Source organism: Opisthorchis viverrini (assembly GCF_000715545.1).
Source record: "Opisthorchis viverrini unplaced genomic scaffold opera_v5_284, whole genome shotgun sequence".
Lineage (NCBI taxonomy): Eukaryota > Metazoa > Platyhelminthes > Trematoda > Opisthorchiida > Opisthorchiidae > Opisthorchis > Opisthorchis viverrini.
This window is the reverse complement of record NW_008751943.1, coordinates 45,477-62,830: the sequence shown is the minus strand read 5'-3', so window position 1 is coordinate 62,830 and position 17,354 is coordinate 45,477. Positions and strand designations below refer to the sequence as shown.

The 17,354-nt window shown below is 46.4% G+C and overlaps 1 protein-coding gene across 1 annotated transcript; it reads left to right on the top strand.

Moving 5' to 3' along the window:
- Positions 1-5,899: 5,899 nt before the first annotated feature.
- T265_09548 (hypothetical protein) lies at positions 5,900-17,095 on the top strand (the record flags this gene model as incomplete). Its single annotated transcript, XM_009175653.1, has 4 exons — positions 5,900-6,052; positions 11,832-12,043; positions 13,510-13,594; positions 16,617-17,095. 4 exons carry the CDS (start codon positions 5,942-5,944, stop codon positions 16,770-16,772), a joined length of 564 nt encoding a protein of 187 aa, XP_009173917.1.
- Between the last annotated feature and the right edge of the window lie 259 nt (positions 17,096-17,354).

Here is a 17,354-nt window from a genome sequence, read left to right as displayed (position 1 = left end):
CACGGATTCACGGATCGATACACAGGATCGAGGCTTTTGCCCAAGTTTCCCGGGTCGGTTTTGTTCTTGTCGATCAGTGGCTGTCGTTCACCTGAAAGGCACAAGTGAAAAAAGGGTGTAGGACTGCTCTTTATGTTCTCAGCGCGGGGCATTATGCTTGCCAGCGCGAGGATTCGCATAAATAAATGTCTAGCAGTGCTTCAAACTGGGTTCTAGAAGGAGCGTGGACATCTGTCGGAGGAAGGTCATTCCACGCATACACGATTCCCACATGATGTACATGTGCATCCTGACGGCTTTGTAAATATGGAAATATCACAATGTAATAGTGCACCCGAACTCTCCTCTCTCCAACCACATTTAAGCGGCCAGTATATCTATGACGAAGGTTTTCACTTGATACTGTCATTCTCCCACTACCCTAAATAAACAAACGGTTCATGCGTGGGAAAAGTCGGTTGATCTTCTACTTTCGCACTTAATGGACACTCGATGCCCTTCCCCTCTGTGTTGCAGCTACATGTCATCTTTAGGTTCGCTTAGAAAGGATTCACTCATACAAGTTTGTTGCATGTCCACCGTTGGACTTAACACATTCGGGAAGCGCCGAAACAGCGCCATACACTGATATATAGCGAAGCCAATCGACTGCAGTAAAAACGTTTACCAGCTGCAACATAAAAATCCGTCTGGACTCATGAAGCTTGGCCATCACAGTAGGCATATCATTTTCCACAACAACACCTAACTATCCATCACTTACTCAGCACAGCTTGTCAGCAATTCCCACTGTAGTTGTATGTGTCCTGAATGGTAAGGATTTTGCCGGAGTCATCCCTACAATCCTCCGCAATCCACACGCGGGGCTGCTTGTTAACAAACCGTGGAAAAAACCGTACTACACAACTGATACGTAACGCACTGTCAGTACTGAGCATTCACATCTGGCTTCAAAGCTTCCTCTGATCATCTGGCTGTAGCTTCGTTTCAGGAGACGCCTGTAGCATTTGTAGTATGCCCAGTCGTAAGGTAAAACAAAGTTGGCAATTTTTCGTCACAGCACGCACTAATATCTTATAATTATCCCTCGTGTGTTCACTGAACGCCTTCCCACATTCCATGAAAGATAAAAACCTGATAGCTGCCCCAAAAGTTGATGCCACTTAGTATGCGAACAATGGAACTGATTTCTTGTAAGCTTGATGTTTTCAGCGTTGCCATTTCATAGTGCAGAACGTATGTGTGCGCCGGTTAGCAGGCAGACCTTTGCGGTTCCAGGATGTGTCGTCGGCTAAAAACTGGAAATGAGCTATTCATCTGTGAACGCACCTTTGGGATAAGCCTGAAGCACATCAGCGCACAGCGAGTAAGGCTCACCATCATAGCAGCTGACGTCATATGATACGCAATCCGTTCCACACCAGTGGTCCTGGTGCTAGTCGACGGGTCACAAAACACACAAAAGACCATTCTAGACTGAGATCCGGGTTGAAGTGCAGTATCCTCGACCACCAATGGCAGGACGGCGGTTGCAGACGTCGAAGCTTGGCGCAGAAGGATTTGCCCCCAAACAATCAAATGCGTAATGATGGTTGTGGCCCGCCCTGGTTCCCGACCCTGAATCTTATCCGCCTCTAACTTTAGTTGTCTGCGCAGGCCGTTGGAAACTGTCGGTAGTAATTTGGGAACAAATTTTTGAGGTAGACCTTGTTCTGGTAGGCTGAAATCCGCCATCCACTGTTGGTGGATCGGGAAGCAACCTAGGGAAGAATCTACGAAAAATGGTTTGTACTGCTTGAAAGAGACAGTTGTCTAAACTCAGAGAAAACAGATGCATGTGAGCCAAATCAATCGGTACAAGGGACATGGGTATCCTCCAAACGTCTGGAGGCGTCCGGGTGTCTGCACTACGGACTAATAATTGGCGTAGGTTGACCTCACCTTGCCTGTTCCAACACTGTGATGGTGCAGCCATGGAAGTCGCGGCCCCAAAGTGCCTCAAAGCCAGGGAACATATATACGTGGTCATTCGATAGGCCACGTTAGGAAAGCAGTCCTGCCGCCCCAGAATTCGCCGTCTGTCACAATGATTTGATGTGTATGTTTCGAATTCCCGCAACAGCAACTCGGCGTGGCGCGACACCTTTTGTATAGCGTGCACCAGTGTGTCCGAGGGTTGAACTCAATTTTTAAGGCGGACGTTTTCATTATCAGACTGTTGTTGGTCACGATATTATGGTGAACCATCCCAGGTTGTGTGTGTACAGTCCATTTTCAGGCGATGCACAACCAGTGGGCCATAGCCCGGTAGGTCTATAGTCTAATGCGCACAAAAAATTTGGGAGGCGGAATGACTGAAACAAACTGGAAAAATAGACGTACATCTGCATGACTTTTGCCTAAGCACACATGCAGCAAAATGCGATATTTTGGCGCAAAACGTTTTATTCCACCAGCATTGAATTCGCAGATAGAAGCATTGTGCATCTAATTTGCGGCCCTAACCGCACGCTCAATATTCGCACAATGGAACTGAATTGTCGAAAGTAGCCACCTGTCCCTGATGGACCACCGGGCAACTGCGTTCAGAGTACGAGTCCAAACGCTTGAACCCCATTTGAGTAGCTCCGAGGCTCAGTGACGCTGGGAACTTATTCCATCAGAATTTTCTGCCAGAGGTACGATCGCTTAAGTGGACAATCAAATTTGGTGAGCTGCATAAATATGAATGTAAATTGGGATGGCTTTCGATTCGGGAACATACGCAACGAAATGTAACGTATCGGTGCAGGAAGTTTTACTCCACTCGTAAGGGCTTTGCAGCTAGAAGCATTGTGCGGCTAATGCCCTCCTAGTAGTAGCACTGCAGCCATATAGTTGAATACGCTCTGAAAATAACGAAATGAGATAAGCTGAAATTAGTTTTAAAAAATATGAAGCAAATCGTGGTTGTCTGATTTGTACATTTAAACAGCGCAATGCAACACCTCTACACCAACCGGATTGTTCGACGCGCAATGCTAATGACGAAGTGTATATGCCGGATAAGGAGGCAGACAAGGCTCCGCTAATTTTTTATTGAGATGCAAGAACGTGAATTCTCGTATGGGTCCTGGTAACAAGCACCACATCCAAAAATTGCCGTAAATTTTCTGTGACTTAAGTTTGTTGGCCAAACCCTTGATATCACCTGATTAGCGATAAACACGGCTACTTGCCGCAATTTCATCGGTTGAAGTAGCGTTTATCAGGGGAAATACCGCAGGTGATGCCGGGGAATCGATGTCACTTAGCGTGGAAGACGACAGTTACCTATGGAAAACCTGTAAGTTAGTTGAGTTTGCTAAGGGGTACCTGTTTAGAGCCAACCACGACCGCGTCGCCTATGCTGCACGGTTAACCAAACCTGGCTTGCACGCACTGCCAGCATTTGGCTCGGTAAACATTATATCCGGGAACTTGCGAGATGCAAGCGAAACAGTTGAAGAACCACACTCATTATAACCTATTGATAACTTATTTGAGATGGACTGTAACAAATTCCAGGGTGTTACGTGTTCACAGCACCATTGGCTATCTGGAAAATAGAGGAGGAGTGGTTGTTGAGTTATCTGAAAACCACCAATAAGTTTGTGTGCTAGCAATACAGTATTACCACAGTTTTTCGGTTCATTAAGTAAGCGCTCTGTAAGCAGCCTTCTTTTATGACTATGCGTTTCCAACGTTATCTTTTCGTCGAAACTTATTTTCTCAACATACTCAAGTGTTTCTTCGCCGATATTTGCGGAATATGATGCTATGTGGGGAAAGATACTCGTTTAAAAAGAAAAGCACCCGTGAAGCTTAGCCAAGGATGAGGACGTATCACCTGCCACAAGAGGTTTGAAAGATAGGTTCTTTGTCAGCAGGGCAGGGCAGTAACTACCTCGCGGTACATCCTGAGTGCTCGAGATCCCTCGGAAATCGGCTGCTACAAACCGCTGCACAGTGGCGTCCCGTTTCTCAGCGAAGCGCAAAACGTGCCCAACTGCCCTTCGTTTGACAAGCAGTTTAAACGCACACTTCCATACCAATGTACACAGATATCGTGGTTGAAACAAGAGGGTAAGTAGTAGCTGAAGGACGACCTTACTGTCCCCTTAAGCAAAATAGATTCGGGAGTTGGTAGTTCGTTCACTGTTCGCCAACAACAAATTCACTCAATCTGCAGCTTCGTCCATCTCATCTACTCCAATTGTGTTACAGCCACTGGCCGCGCAAAAATTGTTGCCTGCTGTTTAGCAGCGGATCACCATGGCCACATAATTATTTTCCAGGTAATTGAAGGCTATAAAGAATGAGAAAATTGAGGCAAACATTTTCTTAACAAACCTTTGAGACCCAGCCCGCAACTTCATCAGCCATGATGACACGCAAGCACTTTCACAGTTTAATCGCATTTAAAAAATGAGGAAAATGAATATATTGAAGCAGAATTCAGTAAAATTGGGGTAGCTAATGGGCTTCTCGACCTGAGTACATATGCTAAGAAATGAGTCGTTTTAATATGGAGAGTTTTCTTCTAAACACAACAATTTGAAACAAATTAGGCGCACCTAATTAGGCCAAAAATATCAAGTATAGTCACATTTATACGTCAAGGTTGGCTTTTGGAGCCCCGCGGTTTCCGAGGAGATTTGGGTGCACCCCTTGTGTCCTGCACACTCACAGGTTCCCGTTTTTTCACTCCTGAACTCATCTTACGTAAGACCGTAGCCAATTCACATAACATCATCCCAGTTTTCCTTAGAATGCCTTTACCTCCTTACGTCCGCGTCAGTTCAGGCATAAACTTGTTCGCTAATTAACGTGTTGAACAATTCCTACCTTCCGTCTTGCGCAGTAACGTTAGTCTCAACCTACACTCCACCACCACCGGAGTTCATCGCACCTGTTCCTCCACGTTCATCCACTTGCCCGTCCATGCACCTGGCTGGATTGGCACCTTCCTCAGAATGACGGAAAGCGCGTCCATATGTCGTTTGGAGGAGACTCAGCGGATGCCTTTGCTATGCATGGTGAGAAAGGACCGGAAAACATCGTGAGGATAGATGCCAAAAAGGATTTGGGGTCTCCTTAAACTTGTCCTTCTCACTGCACCATGAGAACTCGACCCAAAAGGCATTCGCCATTTTACGGATGACCCAACGCACATTCTCCCGTATTACTCGCATGAACTTCCAAACGCTCTATGGGGCCTACGTCAGACCGATCCTGGAATACGCCAATCAAGTTGTCTACTCAGGACGCACGAAAGACGTCACCCTCATTGAGCGTGTCCAGCGGGCCGCCACGAGAATGGTTACAGGCCTCAAATCCGTGGACTACGAAACGCGTCTCGGGATGCTTCATCTCTTTCCCCTGGAGTACCGTCGCCTCAGAGGGTAAATAATTCTTACTTATGCCCTGTTTGAATAAAGCTTGGCAAGCAGTTTTTTGCCGTTGACCCAGTAAACACTTGGCTGGGACATAGTAAGAAAATTTTCAAGCTCAGAGCACACATATTGATTGGACAACATTTTTTCTCATTTCGGGTAGTAGGTGCATGAAATGGCCTCCCTCCAACGGTTGTCCACGCTCCTTCCAGAACCCAGTTTGAAGCACTATTAGACTTTTATTTATGCGAATCCTCCGCTGGCAAGCATAATGCCCCGCGCTGAGAACACAAAGAGCAGTCCTACACCCTTTTTTCACTTGTGCCTTTCAGGTGAACGACAGCCACTGACAGACAAGAACAAAACTGACCAGAGAAACATGTGCAAAAGCCTCGATCCTGTGTATCAATCCGTGAATCCATGTTGAACACACCGAACCTACTGAAAACTGGATAGTGAGTATGGACCACTTCAAGGTCGTTGGCCCGTGATCGTCATTCGAACCGGCGTGCTACGTTTTTGTGGCAATGTTCACGCCAAAGAAAAATGTCAAAGAAGGCTCAAAGAGCGAGAAAATGATCCACGAGGCAAATATATCAACCTTAAGATTTTATAGGATCTCGGTACTGTCCACCCTAGTAAGTTATTGTGGTGGTTGCTGCTGCACCATGCCAACTGCAAACTTTGATTAACGATTGACTCGAAAATGATAGAAAATAGAATAATGCATCGCTATAGATGCAAACATACGTCCTGTTTGTCACAGCGTCACTCCGGACGCCCAAGGTTTATATGCTGCTCTGTCGTTATCACCAGAGTGGAGTATCCAGTGCGTTAAGCTTAATATTGCTGTATGTTGTGGCTGTTCCTCATAGTTCAGCTGTCCGTTCAGCTTGCAGCACCCTTTCGGTGCCTAGCTGCCATGCCATCCGAAGGAAGCACGATGGCTGGGATACTCAGGTCGCCCAAGCCTGGACGGGAGAAGTCGAGAGTCAGAGGTCGGGTTCGAACCACGGACCTTCCGGTCAGTAAATTCGTGCTCTAACCACTTGGGCCATCTCGCCCCTCATATTTCCTCATAGTGCATACTAGCTTCTGATGTACGGGTTTTCTGGTACCCGGTCTTTTGTTAACACGCTTGCCTAGAAAGGAATGTACCGAAAGTTTGCGGTGATAATTTCGGGCGTGTGAGATTGTACGGAGGCTTCCTAAAAATATCGCGTACACAAAGTGGTGTCCGTCAGGAACACCCACTTTCTTGGTTCCAATTTAATTTCGTGATGGATGGGATAATGAGACGAACGTCGAACCCTGGTATTTAAATAGCGTGTGACGAAAACCTTGTCCATATGGAATGTGCAGACGATGTCCTTCTCGTCTTCGAACAGGATGAGGAGGCTTAGTTATTTTCGGATGAATTAACCAGTCATCCCGCCATTTGGCATGCACTTCGCAACCACAAAGTTTAGGGTCATGATCCCGGACATGCAGTCACCAAACGCGCCACTTACAATCCAGAGAGAGACACTCGAAGTTGTGGAGCGTTTCATGTAACTTGGAAGTTGTATTACTTCTGATCGTAGATGAGGTCAATGCACGAATCTGCAAGGTTCGGGTTGCGGTCGCTGACTTGAGACACCTATGGCGTCAAATCAGTATATTCCTAACTCTCAAAGGACGTGTGTATCAAGCTACAGTGTGGTCTGTTTTGTTGTATGGCTGTGAGACTTGGCCTGTTCGAGCAGCGGAACTGAGACATTTTCAGGTGTTTCACAATCGTTGTCTCAAAACCATAACTCGTGTGAATCGGTGTAGGTGAATCCGCAAGGAGGCAGTAGATGAGGTCACAGTTGTGCAACGGAGACTTCCGTTGAAGAATAGGTTCAGCATCGGAAGTTGTGTTGGTAAGGCCATGTACTTCATATGCCGAACCATCGTTTACCGAAGAGGATGCTGTTTCCGGTGCCTCATTCCGAGTGATGGAAGCAGGGAGGTGGCCGACCCTTTACCTAGCATAGGGGTGTGGAAGAGATTACGAAACATCTGGGTGCTGTCGGTGCTACTCACCTTCCAGGATGCGACTGCTGCATCCCCACCGCACCTTGTTGGGACGCTGCAAGATATGACTGCCAATCAATGTTAGTGGCGTTCTTGTTGTCAGTTTCTATCCAGATTGTCTGAACGAGTGTTTGGGGGTGTGGATACCTTGGAATGATTGTATTAAGCTAGCACTAACTCGCTTCCCTGTCTGCCTTTATTCGTTTCTTCACAATAGGGCTTCAGCGAAGCATCAGCGTGGAACACTGATGTCATGCTGCCGATAGTGATCTAGTCTCCGCTACGCAGCACCATAACTGCGGAGCGAGTCCAGTGCGTGAGCGTGAGCAGCCTGTTGTCGTACTTGCTTCGAACTTCGAACGGCCAGTAAGTCGGTCGTCGTGGGCTTCAAGACTGATTTCGAGATCCCTGAGGCTGTTTGTCCCGGCCTATCAGCAAGTCTCCGCCAAAACAGATGGCAGAGGAACGGGGTAGTGAATTTTTAAATGAGTGGCTTACAAGGAGAGTTTTTGATGGAGTGGTGGAAAGAGCAGAGGACAGCATGCAAAGGAAGAAAGTGTAGCGTATGTGGCAAGTGAGGCGACCCGGCTGGTAGAACTAAGCGACGGCCGGTATGGGTCTTGTGACCGAGCCCTACAAACCTTGGGGACCAGATACTGAATATCTCCCATTTTCGCTACCGTAACCATTTTCATTGGCTCCGTATTTGTCACACGTAGATGTCTGTTTACGTAACAAAAAGACGATCTTACCATGGTGTGATGGCCTGTGTGCCTCCTTGACCCATTGAACTATACTGGATGGTGTCCTTGTGATACTCGCAAAGTCTTATACCAGATTGGTCCATGGTTAGAGGTCTGAACAACACAGTCTCCTTGCCCTCATGTTGGGGCGTAACCATTTTCATTGGCTCCGTATTTGTCACACGTAGATGTCTGTTTACGTAACAAAAAGACGATCTTACCATGGTGTGATGGCCTGTGTGCCTCCTTGACCCATTGAACTATACTGGATGGTGTCCTTGTGATACTCGCAAAGTCTTATACCAGATTGGTCCATGGTTAGAGGTCTGAACAACACAGTCTCCTTGCCCTCCATGTTGGGGATTAGAAGGTGTGCGGTGACTGACACTTCTAGCCAAGCACTGCTGTTTTGCTGCCAGGTTTTAGAGCCAAAGGTCTAGACTGGAGACCCTAATGGTTCTGCTATGTCCGAGTGCCCTGACAGTATCCCAACCCATGTATAAACGTGTCATGTCACATCGGCCATCGTGTGTTGTCATCAGCAGAGTTGCCTTGCTTGCTGTATACAACAGAGCGGGTCATCATTGTCAGCTGTATGAACCGCGTACTTGTCGTACAGTGGTTGTAGCTGCCATAGTTTCGTTCACCGATTATTTTGGGGGTGGGTAGGTAGCTGCGCATTGGAGGCGGCAGCTGATAAATTGGTGCGTAAATACAGCACTGTCGGTGGACTGTTAAGCGGGGGGATTGGGAAGGGAGCTATGCAGGGCACCTAGACGAAAACACGCTACTACTGACGTATCCCTTCTTTCAACTTCATGGGTTGTTTGACAAAAGTGTGTCTAATGAAATCAGGACACAAAGCTCAAAGGCCCGATGCACGTTTGCCGATTTCCTTGTACCGTCACTGGGCCCCAAGAGTCACTCGTACCAGACTACAGTAAGAGCTGTTGTTGCTTGGTTGCAAAACATACCTGCGGAAAGATGATGTGAAGTGTCTTGAAGGGTGAGATGGCTCAGTGATTAGAGCGCAAATTTACTGACCGGAAGGTCCGTGGTTCGATTCCGACCTCTGACTCTCGAATTCCCTTGTTGAGGTTTAGGCAACCTGATACTATTTACCCTTCGTGCTTCCTTCTGTTAGCATGGCAGTTAGGCACCGAAATGATGTTAGGGCTGAACGATTTTGAATTTCTTTGAGATTTTTAACCACCAATGCTCCAGAAGCCCTGCTGATGTCGAATGGCCTCAACGAATTTGTGACGAGTTAATTAGAAAATGGGTATCTGGTTGTTTGTGTGTACCTAAATCTCGGAAAACATCTAGCTCAATTAACTACAGTGGTTTGGTCATGTCCCACGCATGCCGAAACAGCGTCTACTGAGACGAATGTTGTTCTCTATGCCTCCTTCAGAATGGAGGAAACTTCGAGATGGACCACGTATGACGTGGAAGGGCAGCGTGAAAGGAATGACTGATTTCATTTGTTATCGTCTTCGTTTTTCAGGTCCCCGTCACCCCAACTGAACTTGACTGGAGACATTGCAAGAAGTGGTGGTCGGTCGGTCTTAGTGACGATCGTGCTGTCAGTTTCCTTCTAGATTGTCTGATTGAGCTCCTGGATGTGTAGGCACCTCAGAATGCTTGCGACAAACCTCCGTCACCCGCTGTTTTCTTTCCACTGTAGGGCTTTAAATACAACTAGACAAACTTTGTGGTTTTACAACGGTAACGTATCTATGTAAACACTGATTATTGTGATGATGTAGTGAAGTCACTCTTCCCTTCGGCTAGTTACATTATTAGCGGCTTGGCCAGACAGATTTTACTCTGGTGGTTCAGCTAAGCAATCAGGTAGGAACGTTAACACCTTAGAATGTGTGTTATGTAGTCTAGATCAGGTGTGCTGCTCCACTTCATGGGTTGTTTGACAAAAGTGTGTCTAATGAAATCAGGACACAAAGCTCAAAGGCCCGATGCACGTTTGCCGATTTCCTTGTACCGTCACTGGGCCCCAAGAGTCACTCGTACCAGACTACAGTAAGAGCTGTTGTTGCTTGGTTGCAAAACATACCTGCGGAAAGATGATGTGAAGTGTCTTGAAGGGTGAGATGGCTCAGTGATTAGAGCGCAAATTTACTGACCGGAAGGTCCGTGGTTCGATTCCGACCTCTGACTCTCGAATTCCCTTGTTGAGGTTTAGGCAACCTGATACTATTTACCCTTCGTGCTTCCTTCTGTTAGCATGGCAGTTAGGCACCGAAATGATGTTAGGGCTGAACGATTTTGAATTTCTTTGAGATTTTTAACCACCAATGCTCCAGAAGCCCTGCTGATGTCGAATGGCCTCAACGAATTTGTGACGAGTTAATTAGAAAATGGGTATCTGGTTGTTTGTGTGTACCTAAATCTCGGAAAACATCTAGCTCAATTAACTACAGTGGTTTGGTCATGTCCCACGCATGCCGAAACAGCGTCTACTGAGACGAATGTTGTTCTCTATGCCTCCTTCAGAATGGAGGAAACTTCGAGATGGACCACGTATGACGTGGAAGGGCAGCGTGAAAGGAATGACTGATTTCATTTGTTATCGTCTTCGTTTTTCAGGTCCCCGTCACCCCAACTGAACTTGACTGGAGACATTGCAAGAAGTGGTGGTCGGTCGGTCTTAGTGACGATCGTGCTGTCAGTTTCCTTCTAGATTGTCTGATTGAGCTCCTGGATGTGTAGACACCTCAGAATGCTTGCGACAAACCTCCGTCACCCGCTGTTTTCTTTCCACTGTAGGGCTTTAAATACAACTAGACAAACTTTGTGGTTTTACAACGGTAACGTATCTATGTAAACACTGATTATTGTGATGATGTAGTGAAGTCACTCTTCCCTTCGGCTAGTTACATTATTAGCGGCTTGGCCAGACAGATTTTACTCTGGTGGTTCAGCTAAGCAATCAGGTAGGAACGTTAACACCTTAGAATGTGTGTTATGTAGTCTAGATCAGGTGTGCTGCTCCTGTGAATGGGTTCGTAGGCGGTAATTGGGTATTGGGCATTGATCTTCTGGGTCGATGACGACTTTCCACCCTAGCGTTTGTGGTCCCGATTTGAAAAATCCTGACCCGGGCTCTACTGACACAACAAGCAGAATGTCTTCAAATAGATTCTTGGCTAGAGCATGTCCGTAGAGTATGGATGACTGTATTCCTTTCGGCATGAACAGTTGCAACGTATTGCTCACAATACCTAGTGCGAGATGGTTGTACAGTCGTATGCCCATATCAGACAAAATGTTAATTTTAGACGGAGTTGTCCCCAAAGTTCATTCTCATAGTCTTAGCTTTGCCGAATTTACAACACTTTATTGTTTAGCGTCGACGTTACGAATTCGTCAGACAAAGGGCGTTGGTGAACTGAATCAGTTTACAAGTGTGAAGCCCGATCCAATCAGCTCTTGACTAACTCGATCATCTAACTATTGAGAACGAAACAGCACTCAGAACTAAGAGGTCCTTTTCTCCTTAATAGTGTTTTCTGTAAGGAGATTGTCGTATATTATGTGTTGGAAACCACTGACACAAATTGTACTGAGGACCTTTCATATTTTTATCCGTTGATAGGCTATCTACTCTTCCGTCACATTCTTATTCCTCTGGTCCTCGTTCACCACGCGCTATGTCATCCTGGCCTCAGTCTCCTTCGCCATCTGTCTGGCCGCCTACAAGTTCATGTCTCACATGGCTTCACCGACTTTTGGGGAGAATGACCGTGGCGTGGTCCAACTACAAGATGCTGGCTTGGATTTGAATATCGGAACTGGAGGAATAGCAGAGTAGGTGACCGAATAGGACAGCATTTCCCATAAACTTACCAGGGTGTTGTTGGATTTAACTCAAGTTTAACTCCCATGCAAGATTTCCGGCTATATTGATGTTGGTACGGTTATACTTATCACTGTGGCAGCATTAATTGCTGTCCAATCAAGTTTCTCATCGATCGAGGTTTCAAAAGTGTGCACTGTTAATAATCCCCAGTTAACATGAAATACCACAGTGTTTTTCAATCTATCCTGACCTTATCTTTCAGGATGTAGCTCGCATTTGTTGCTTATCTGTCTGGCCATTTTAGGGACGTAAGAGATGCATCAATCTCCTTCAAGTCAATCAATCCAATTTATCAGCTATAAAACCCTGTGGCATAGGCGCATTGTTTCCAGCTGCTACAGTTTCGATCACCCGAAAACGGGAAAGTGGAATACAAAACCAAGCCTTGGAAGCGAAGACATGCTCGTGAGAAGGCCGGTGAGCGAAGAGCTCCAAGGGCAAATGATGCTTCCCGGTCGTCCGGGCCGAAGAATGGGGTTTAGTCGAGGTACCCCACCTTGAACCTTCGACTCAAAAGTCTGCCTCCCACAAGTCAGTAGGAGGATATAGGATTTTGTTCGGAGACCCTGACATTGGCCTCTGCCTCAAGAGTCTCTACTGCGAGACAGCGGTTGTTAGGGGTTTTCTTGGGGGATCCTTTCCGGAGCCGATGACTCAATAGTCTGACCTACTTGGCTATAGGGGACCGGCCTGGACCGAGGGCGCAGGGAATAAGGCATTACTGTATCACTCCTGATGCTGCTGCGCACAGCAGCTACCCTTTGAACAGCACCGGACTATTTGATCTTGAAAGTATTTCTACCGTATTGAATAATGCGCCGGCGGTCACGGTCAACTGTTGGGCGATCGGAGTGTGCGATTTTTGGGGCCGACCTTTTCTAACCCGTCCTTCCTCGGGGGAAGGCATCACCGCTGCTTCCATAAATATGGACATGCTGGTTGCCTGGGGGAAACGCCTTACTGTCTTCACACTTCTATCGTAGAGGACAGTACGACCTTACCTCCAGACCGCCTCATAATACAATCACTCGCAGTACGGGGACTCACTGTTCTTCGTCGGGCTGCTCCGCGTTGGCCTTTCTGGTTTGGTTGGACCTTTAGGAACTGAGTTCCAGTCAGTACAGCCCGCAGGCTCATTTCAGCACAGAAGACCGAGCACCACGACAAGGTGACAACTTTGGATCGGGAAAGTAGCCGTCCTTCAACACGACCGCAGCTACGTTTTTGCATAAGGCAATTCAAGGACATACAATACAGTTAAGGTGACTTAAATAGATTTCAATTCTCTACCACCGTAACGACTCATGCAACCCTTTTTCACACAGAAGTTAGCTTTTCTGCCGACTACCTCCATTGTGTTACACTGACAAAAACCTACACTCTTCTCCGTCTCCGGAATTTTTCTCCATCGCAGACACGCCAAAGATGTTATCATCATGTGTTGTGCCGTGCTCCTGTTGAGCTTACTACACCGATACTTTTGGTTCCTGATGCTCGTGGTAAGTTATCTTGTGAGAGTACATTTTGTACAGTACGATTTTCATATTGGTTTGCGTCCTTCGGTTTCCGAATTCCGGTCACTCTAATCTCTTGGTGCCCTCAATGGATTACCAGGTGACCTGAACGCCAGTTTTTTTTATTTCATGGAATTTCACCAGTCTCTACGAGTTATCCTTTAGTAATAGAAACGTTTTGAGTATCCTCAATGAGGACTTCTTCGCTATGGTTTCTTTGGTAGGGGTCATATCAATTGTTGTATGTGATTGCGGGAATCACTTGTCAATCATACTAGTAGTCGTGGGCTCCATGTACAAAATTTCGAAAAACGTATGGCATTGTTAGGCTGCTGACTTAATCTACTGAGTGAACGGAATTGTTCTAGCCCCCCCCCCCCCGAAATGCAACCACTCACGGAGAACGACCGGACAGGTTGCGGTTGGGGGTGATCCCTCTCGGAGGCAACCACTATTAACCATACCCCCAAACACTCGTGCAAGTACCTCAGTTTCTCAGAACATTGCATTGGGGGCGAGATGGACCAAGTGGTTAGAGCGCGAATTTACTGACCGGAAGGTCCGTGGTTCGAACCCGACTTCTGCCTCTCGACTTCCCCTGTCTAGGCTTGGGCGGTATCCCAGGCCGCGTGCTTCCTTCTGATGACATGGCAGCTAGGTATCGAAATGGTGCTACAGCACGAACGAAAAGAAAACAGTTCATTGACACACAGTCGTCTACATGACACGTGTGGTATAACGACTTCCCCGTATAAAGTTCACCTCCATCCTGTACGGACACAACCAAGTGAAAAATACGTCAAAAATAGGATGTGGAACATTCGAAGAATGAATTTATATCCTTTCCAGGCAACCAGTTTATGTGATAAGCGGGATACCGTTCCAAGATGAACTCATGGAACTCTCGAGTGAGAGTTCCTCCCTTCTTTCCTCCTTCCGAGGAATCGTAACTTGAGATAGTTATATGATTTCCATCCAGAGAGAAGGTCTCTCTTGAGGGTAAAGACTCGAATCAATGTGTTTGTTAGGGTGTTTCTCTGGAAATCCTTTTTCTGTTTCCCTTGCTTTGTAAATAGGTGTTGCGCTAAGAAGTTTGAGAACCGCACGCGTACGTGAAATCCAGGAATTCTTCTATAAACGGAAGGAATATGCTGCGTATTTGACCTTCAGAGTTTGCTGTGTTTCTCATGTCAGACCAAACTTGCCGTTGGTGTGTACATTATCACAACCATATCTCTCAGTGAACTCCCAAGGTTAGCTTCGTCTAGCTAGTTACTCATGGGTTACAGTGAATGCTAGTCTCCCCTCTTCAGGACAGTAACCTCTCCTTGGAAGGGTCTTTTCTGAGGCTCTTGAAGCTGAGAGACTTCAACCATGTTGTAAACAGACCACAGGTAGTTAGGTGTCCATCTGGTGCCTTGGCGTCAATTTCGCCTCATGGATTTGTTTGATAAGGATACCTGAAGTGATCTGCATCAGGATTATCGGGTAGTCTCTCAAAAGGCTTCAATTTCAAGCCACTTTTCGCTGAACCGGAGTGAAGTAGCCTTAATTGGGACCTCTAGGGCGGACATCTTTTTTGGGGGACACTATACCTTCATTTGATTTTAATCGGGGCACTCCTCGTTCGTTTATCGTAATTCAATAAGGGCACGACCACATTTGTGCTTTTATTTTTACTCGGAAATTGTTGTAGGTTTTTACAAAATTGTATCCACACTACTCAGTAGCGATTATTCGGGTTATTCTGAGGGTGCACACTCTTGCACACTACTTCATTACCCACCTGACTATCCAGTCTCAACATATTGCGCAGCTTTTGTACAGTGACTAGCCGAGTGTGATGCTTGTTGAAAGGTGAGGATCCGTCTTCTATGAAGTGCAAAGCTGGTTTATTGTGTCGCTTTAAATGTGGACCAACCGGGTTATCTGCTGTTATGTGCAAGGGACTGAAGGCGTAGTTGGTCTTCTTGGGAGTTATAGTAGACCATGCTCCACACAGAGTTGACCATCGATCCATGAAGAGTTACGTCAATATTATCGCCTCTTTGAGCTGTGGCTGTGTGTTGACTTGCTCACCGATACTCCTCCGACAGACCACATAGCTAATTTTGGCAGTCCAGGGAAACGTGACAGTATGAAACTTGAAGCGTGTTTCTACGGCTCTGTAATGAGAGTGGGACTATCAGGGATGCCAGAAGTAATCCAGCTGTAACACCCTTTTGTTACCTAGTTGCCATGCTACCTGAAGGAAGCACAAGGGCTGGGATATTTCCAGGTCACCCAAGTCTAGACAGGAGTGGTTGAAATGCCGGGGTTGTGTTCGAACCACGAACCTTCCGTTCAGTAAGTTCGTGCCTTAACCACTGAGCTATATGATGCTCAATTTCAGAAACTGGTTGAACAGTACTGGTGACAACAGTGGACCCGAGTTAGATGAATTTACAGCCTGTGACAAATATCCCCAGCCTGTCTTTCATGTTTTCTAGGCCACCATTCACTTTCTTTTGATTTTCCGAGATTTCATTGCACACAGTCCTGTCAAAGTTTACTTTTTTGACAAGTATGGCTTGACAAGCACTAGCAATTAACTCTACCCATGCTCACCGTATTTTCTCGCTTTGCCGTGATCATTCCCGTGTCAATTTCATGCTGGTACCCTAAAGTTCCTACCTGTAAGCCATGGTATTTGTTAGAGCACTGAAGAAAGGAAATGCCAGTGTCATGGGTGCCCCACTGACCAGTAGGAAGTGACTAGAGTAACATAGCAGAGATCTTTGTTTAGCCAGACTGTGTGGTCGTTTCGTCCATATGGATTTGACCAAAGTGATGACGAGGATACACAGGTCTAGCGTTCCCTAACCCCACAATCAGGGATACTGGGTCGATTGGATACTCAATGGTTCATCTCGTTTTGAACTAGAAATGTTGTCGGCGTGAACTCCATCCGATGGTGGGATTTCCGGTTTGCTGTTCATTCCTGTCTCCCATCTCCAACTCTTTTCAGATCCCATTCCGACTACTACATCTGCTCTGGGTCAATATTTTGGCCCCGTGGATTTTCGATCCCAACCAAGAACCACAAGTGAACGAGAAAAAACAACAGAAATTAGAACGCAAAATGCGTCGAATTGGCCATCTGACTCAGGGTGGCAGACGATAGCTTACTCTCAAGCTTTTGTATAGCAACTCTTGTCGTCGATCCAGCGCGCTACCTATTCCTGATTGCCAAGTGACTCGTTTTTTGTCCTCATCCTCTGACTTTTTTTCAATGGAATACCTCGTGTACAGTGAGTGGCCTACTGCTCTGCTTGTTTCTAAATGTCCGATGTTCTTCAACAGGATATCTGCCCATAGGCTACACTTACTTTTGTTTGTTACACATGCTCCTCCGTTTCTCTCTTTCGGTATTGTCTGCAAAACAATCCATTATTTTCATTTGAAAATGATCCCTTGGGCACAAACGCTTCTGGTGGGATATACTTGTGGATCACGTGACTTTGTAGCCGATTTGAAAGCATCTCATGCTGTCCAACCAACAGCGCATCGTTCACCGAATGGGTCAAATTTCATTTCTGTATGTGCTTATCTGAGTTCGTTAAGATACAGAACATATCCATACCGTTAATTTTACAGATAAGGGCGATACTGGGCTCGTGACCTATTGAGAATGCGGTGCACTCGTAGCCCGAGACGGGCCACATCAATGACTAGAGACATTGTCAGATATGGCCCAGTCGCGCCC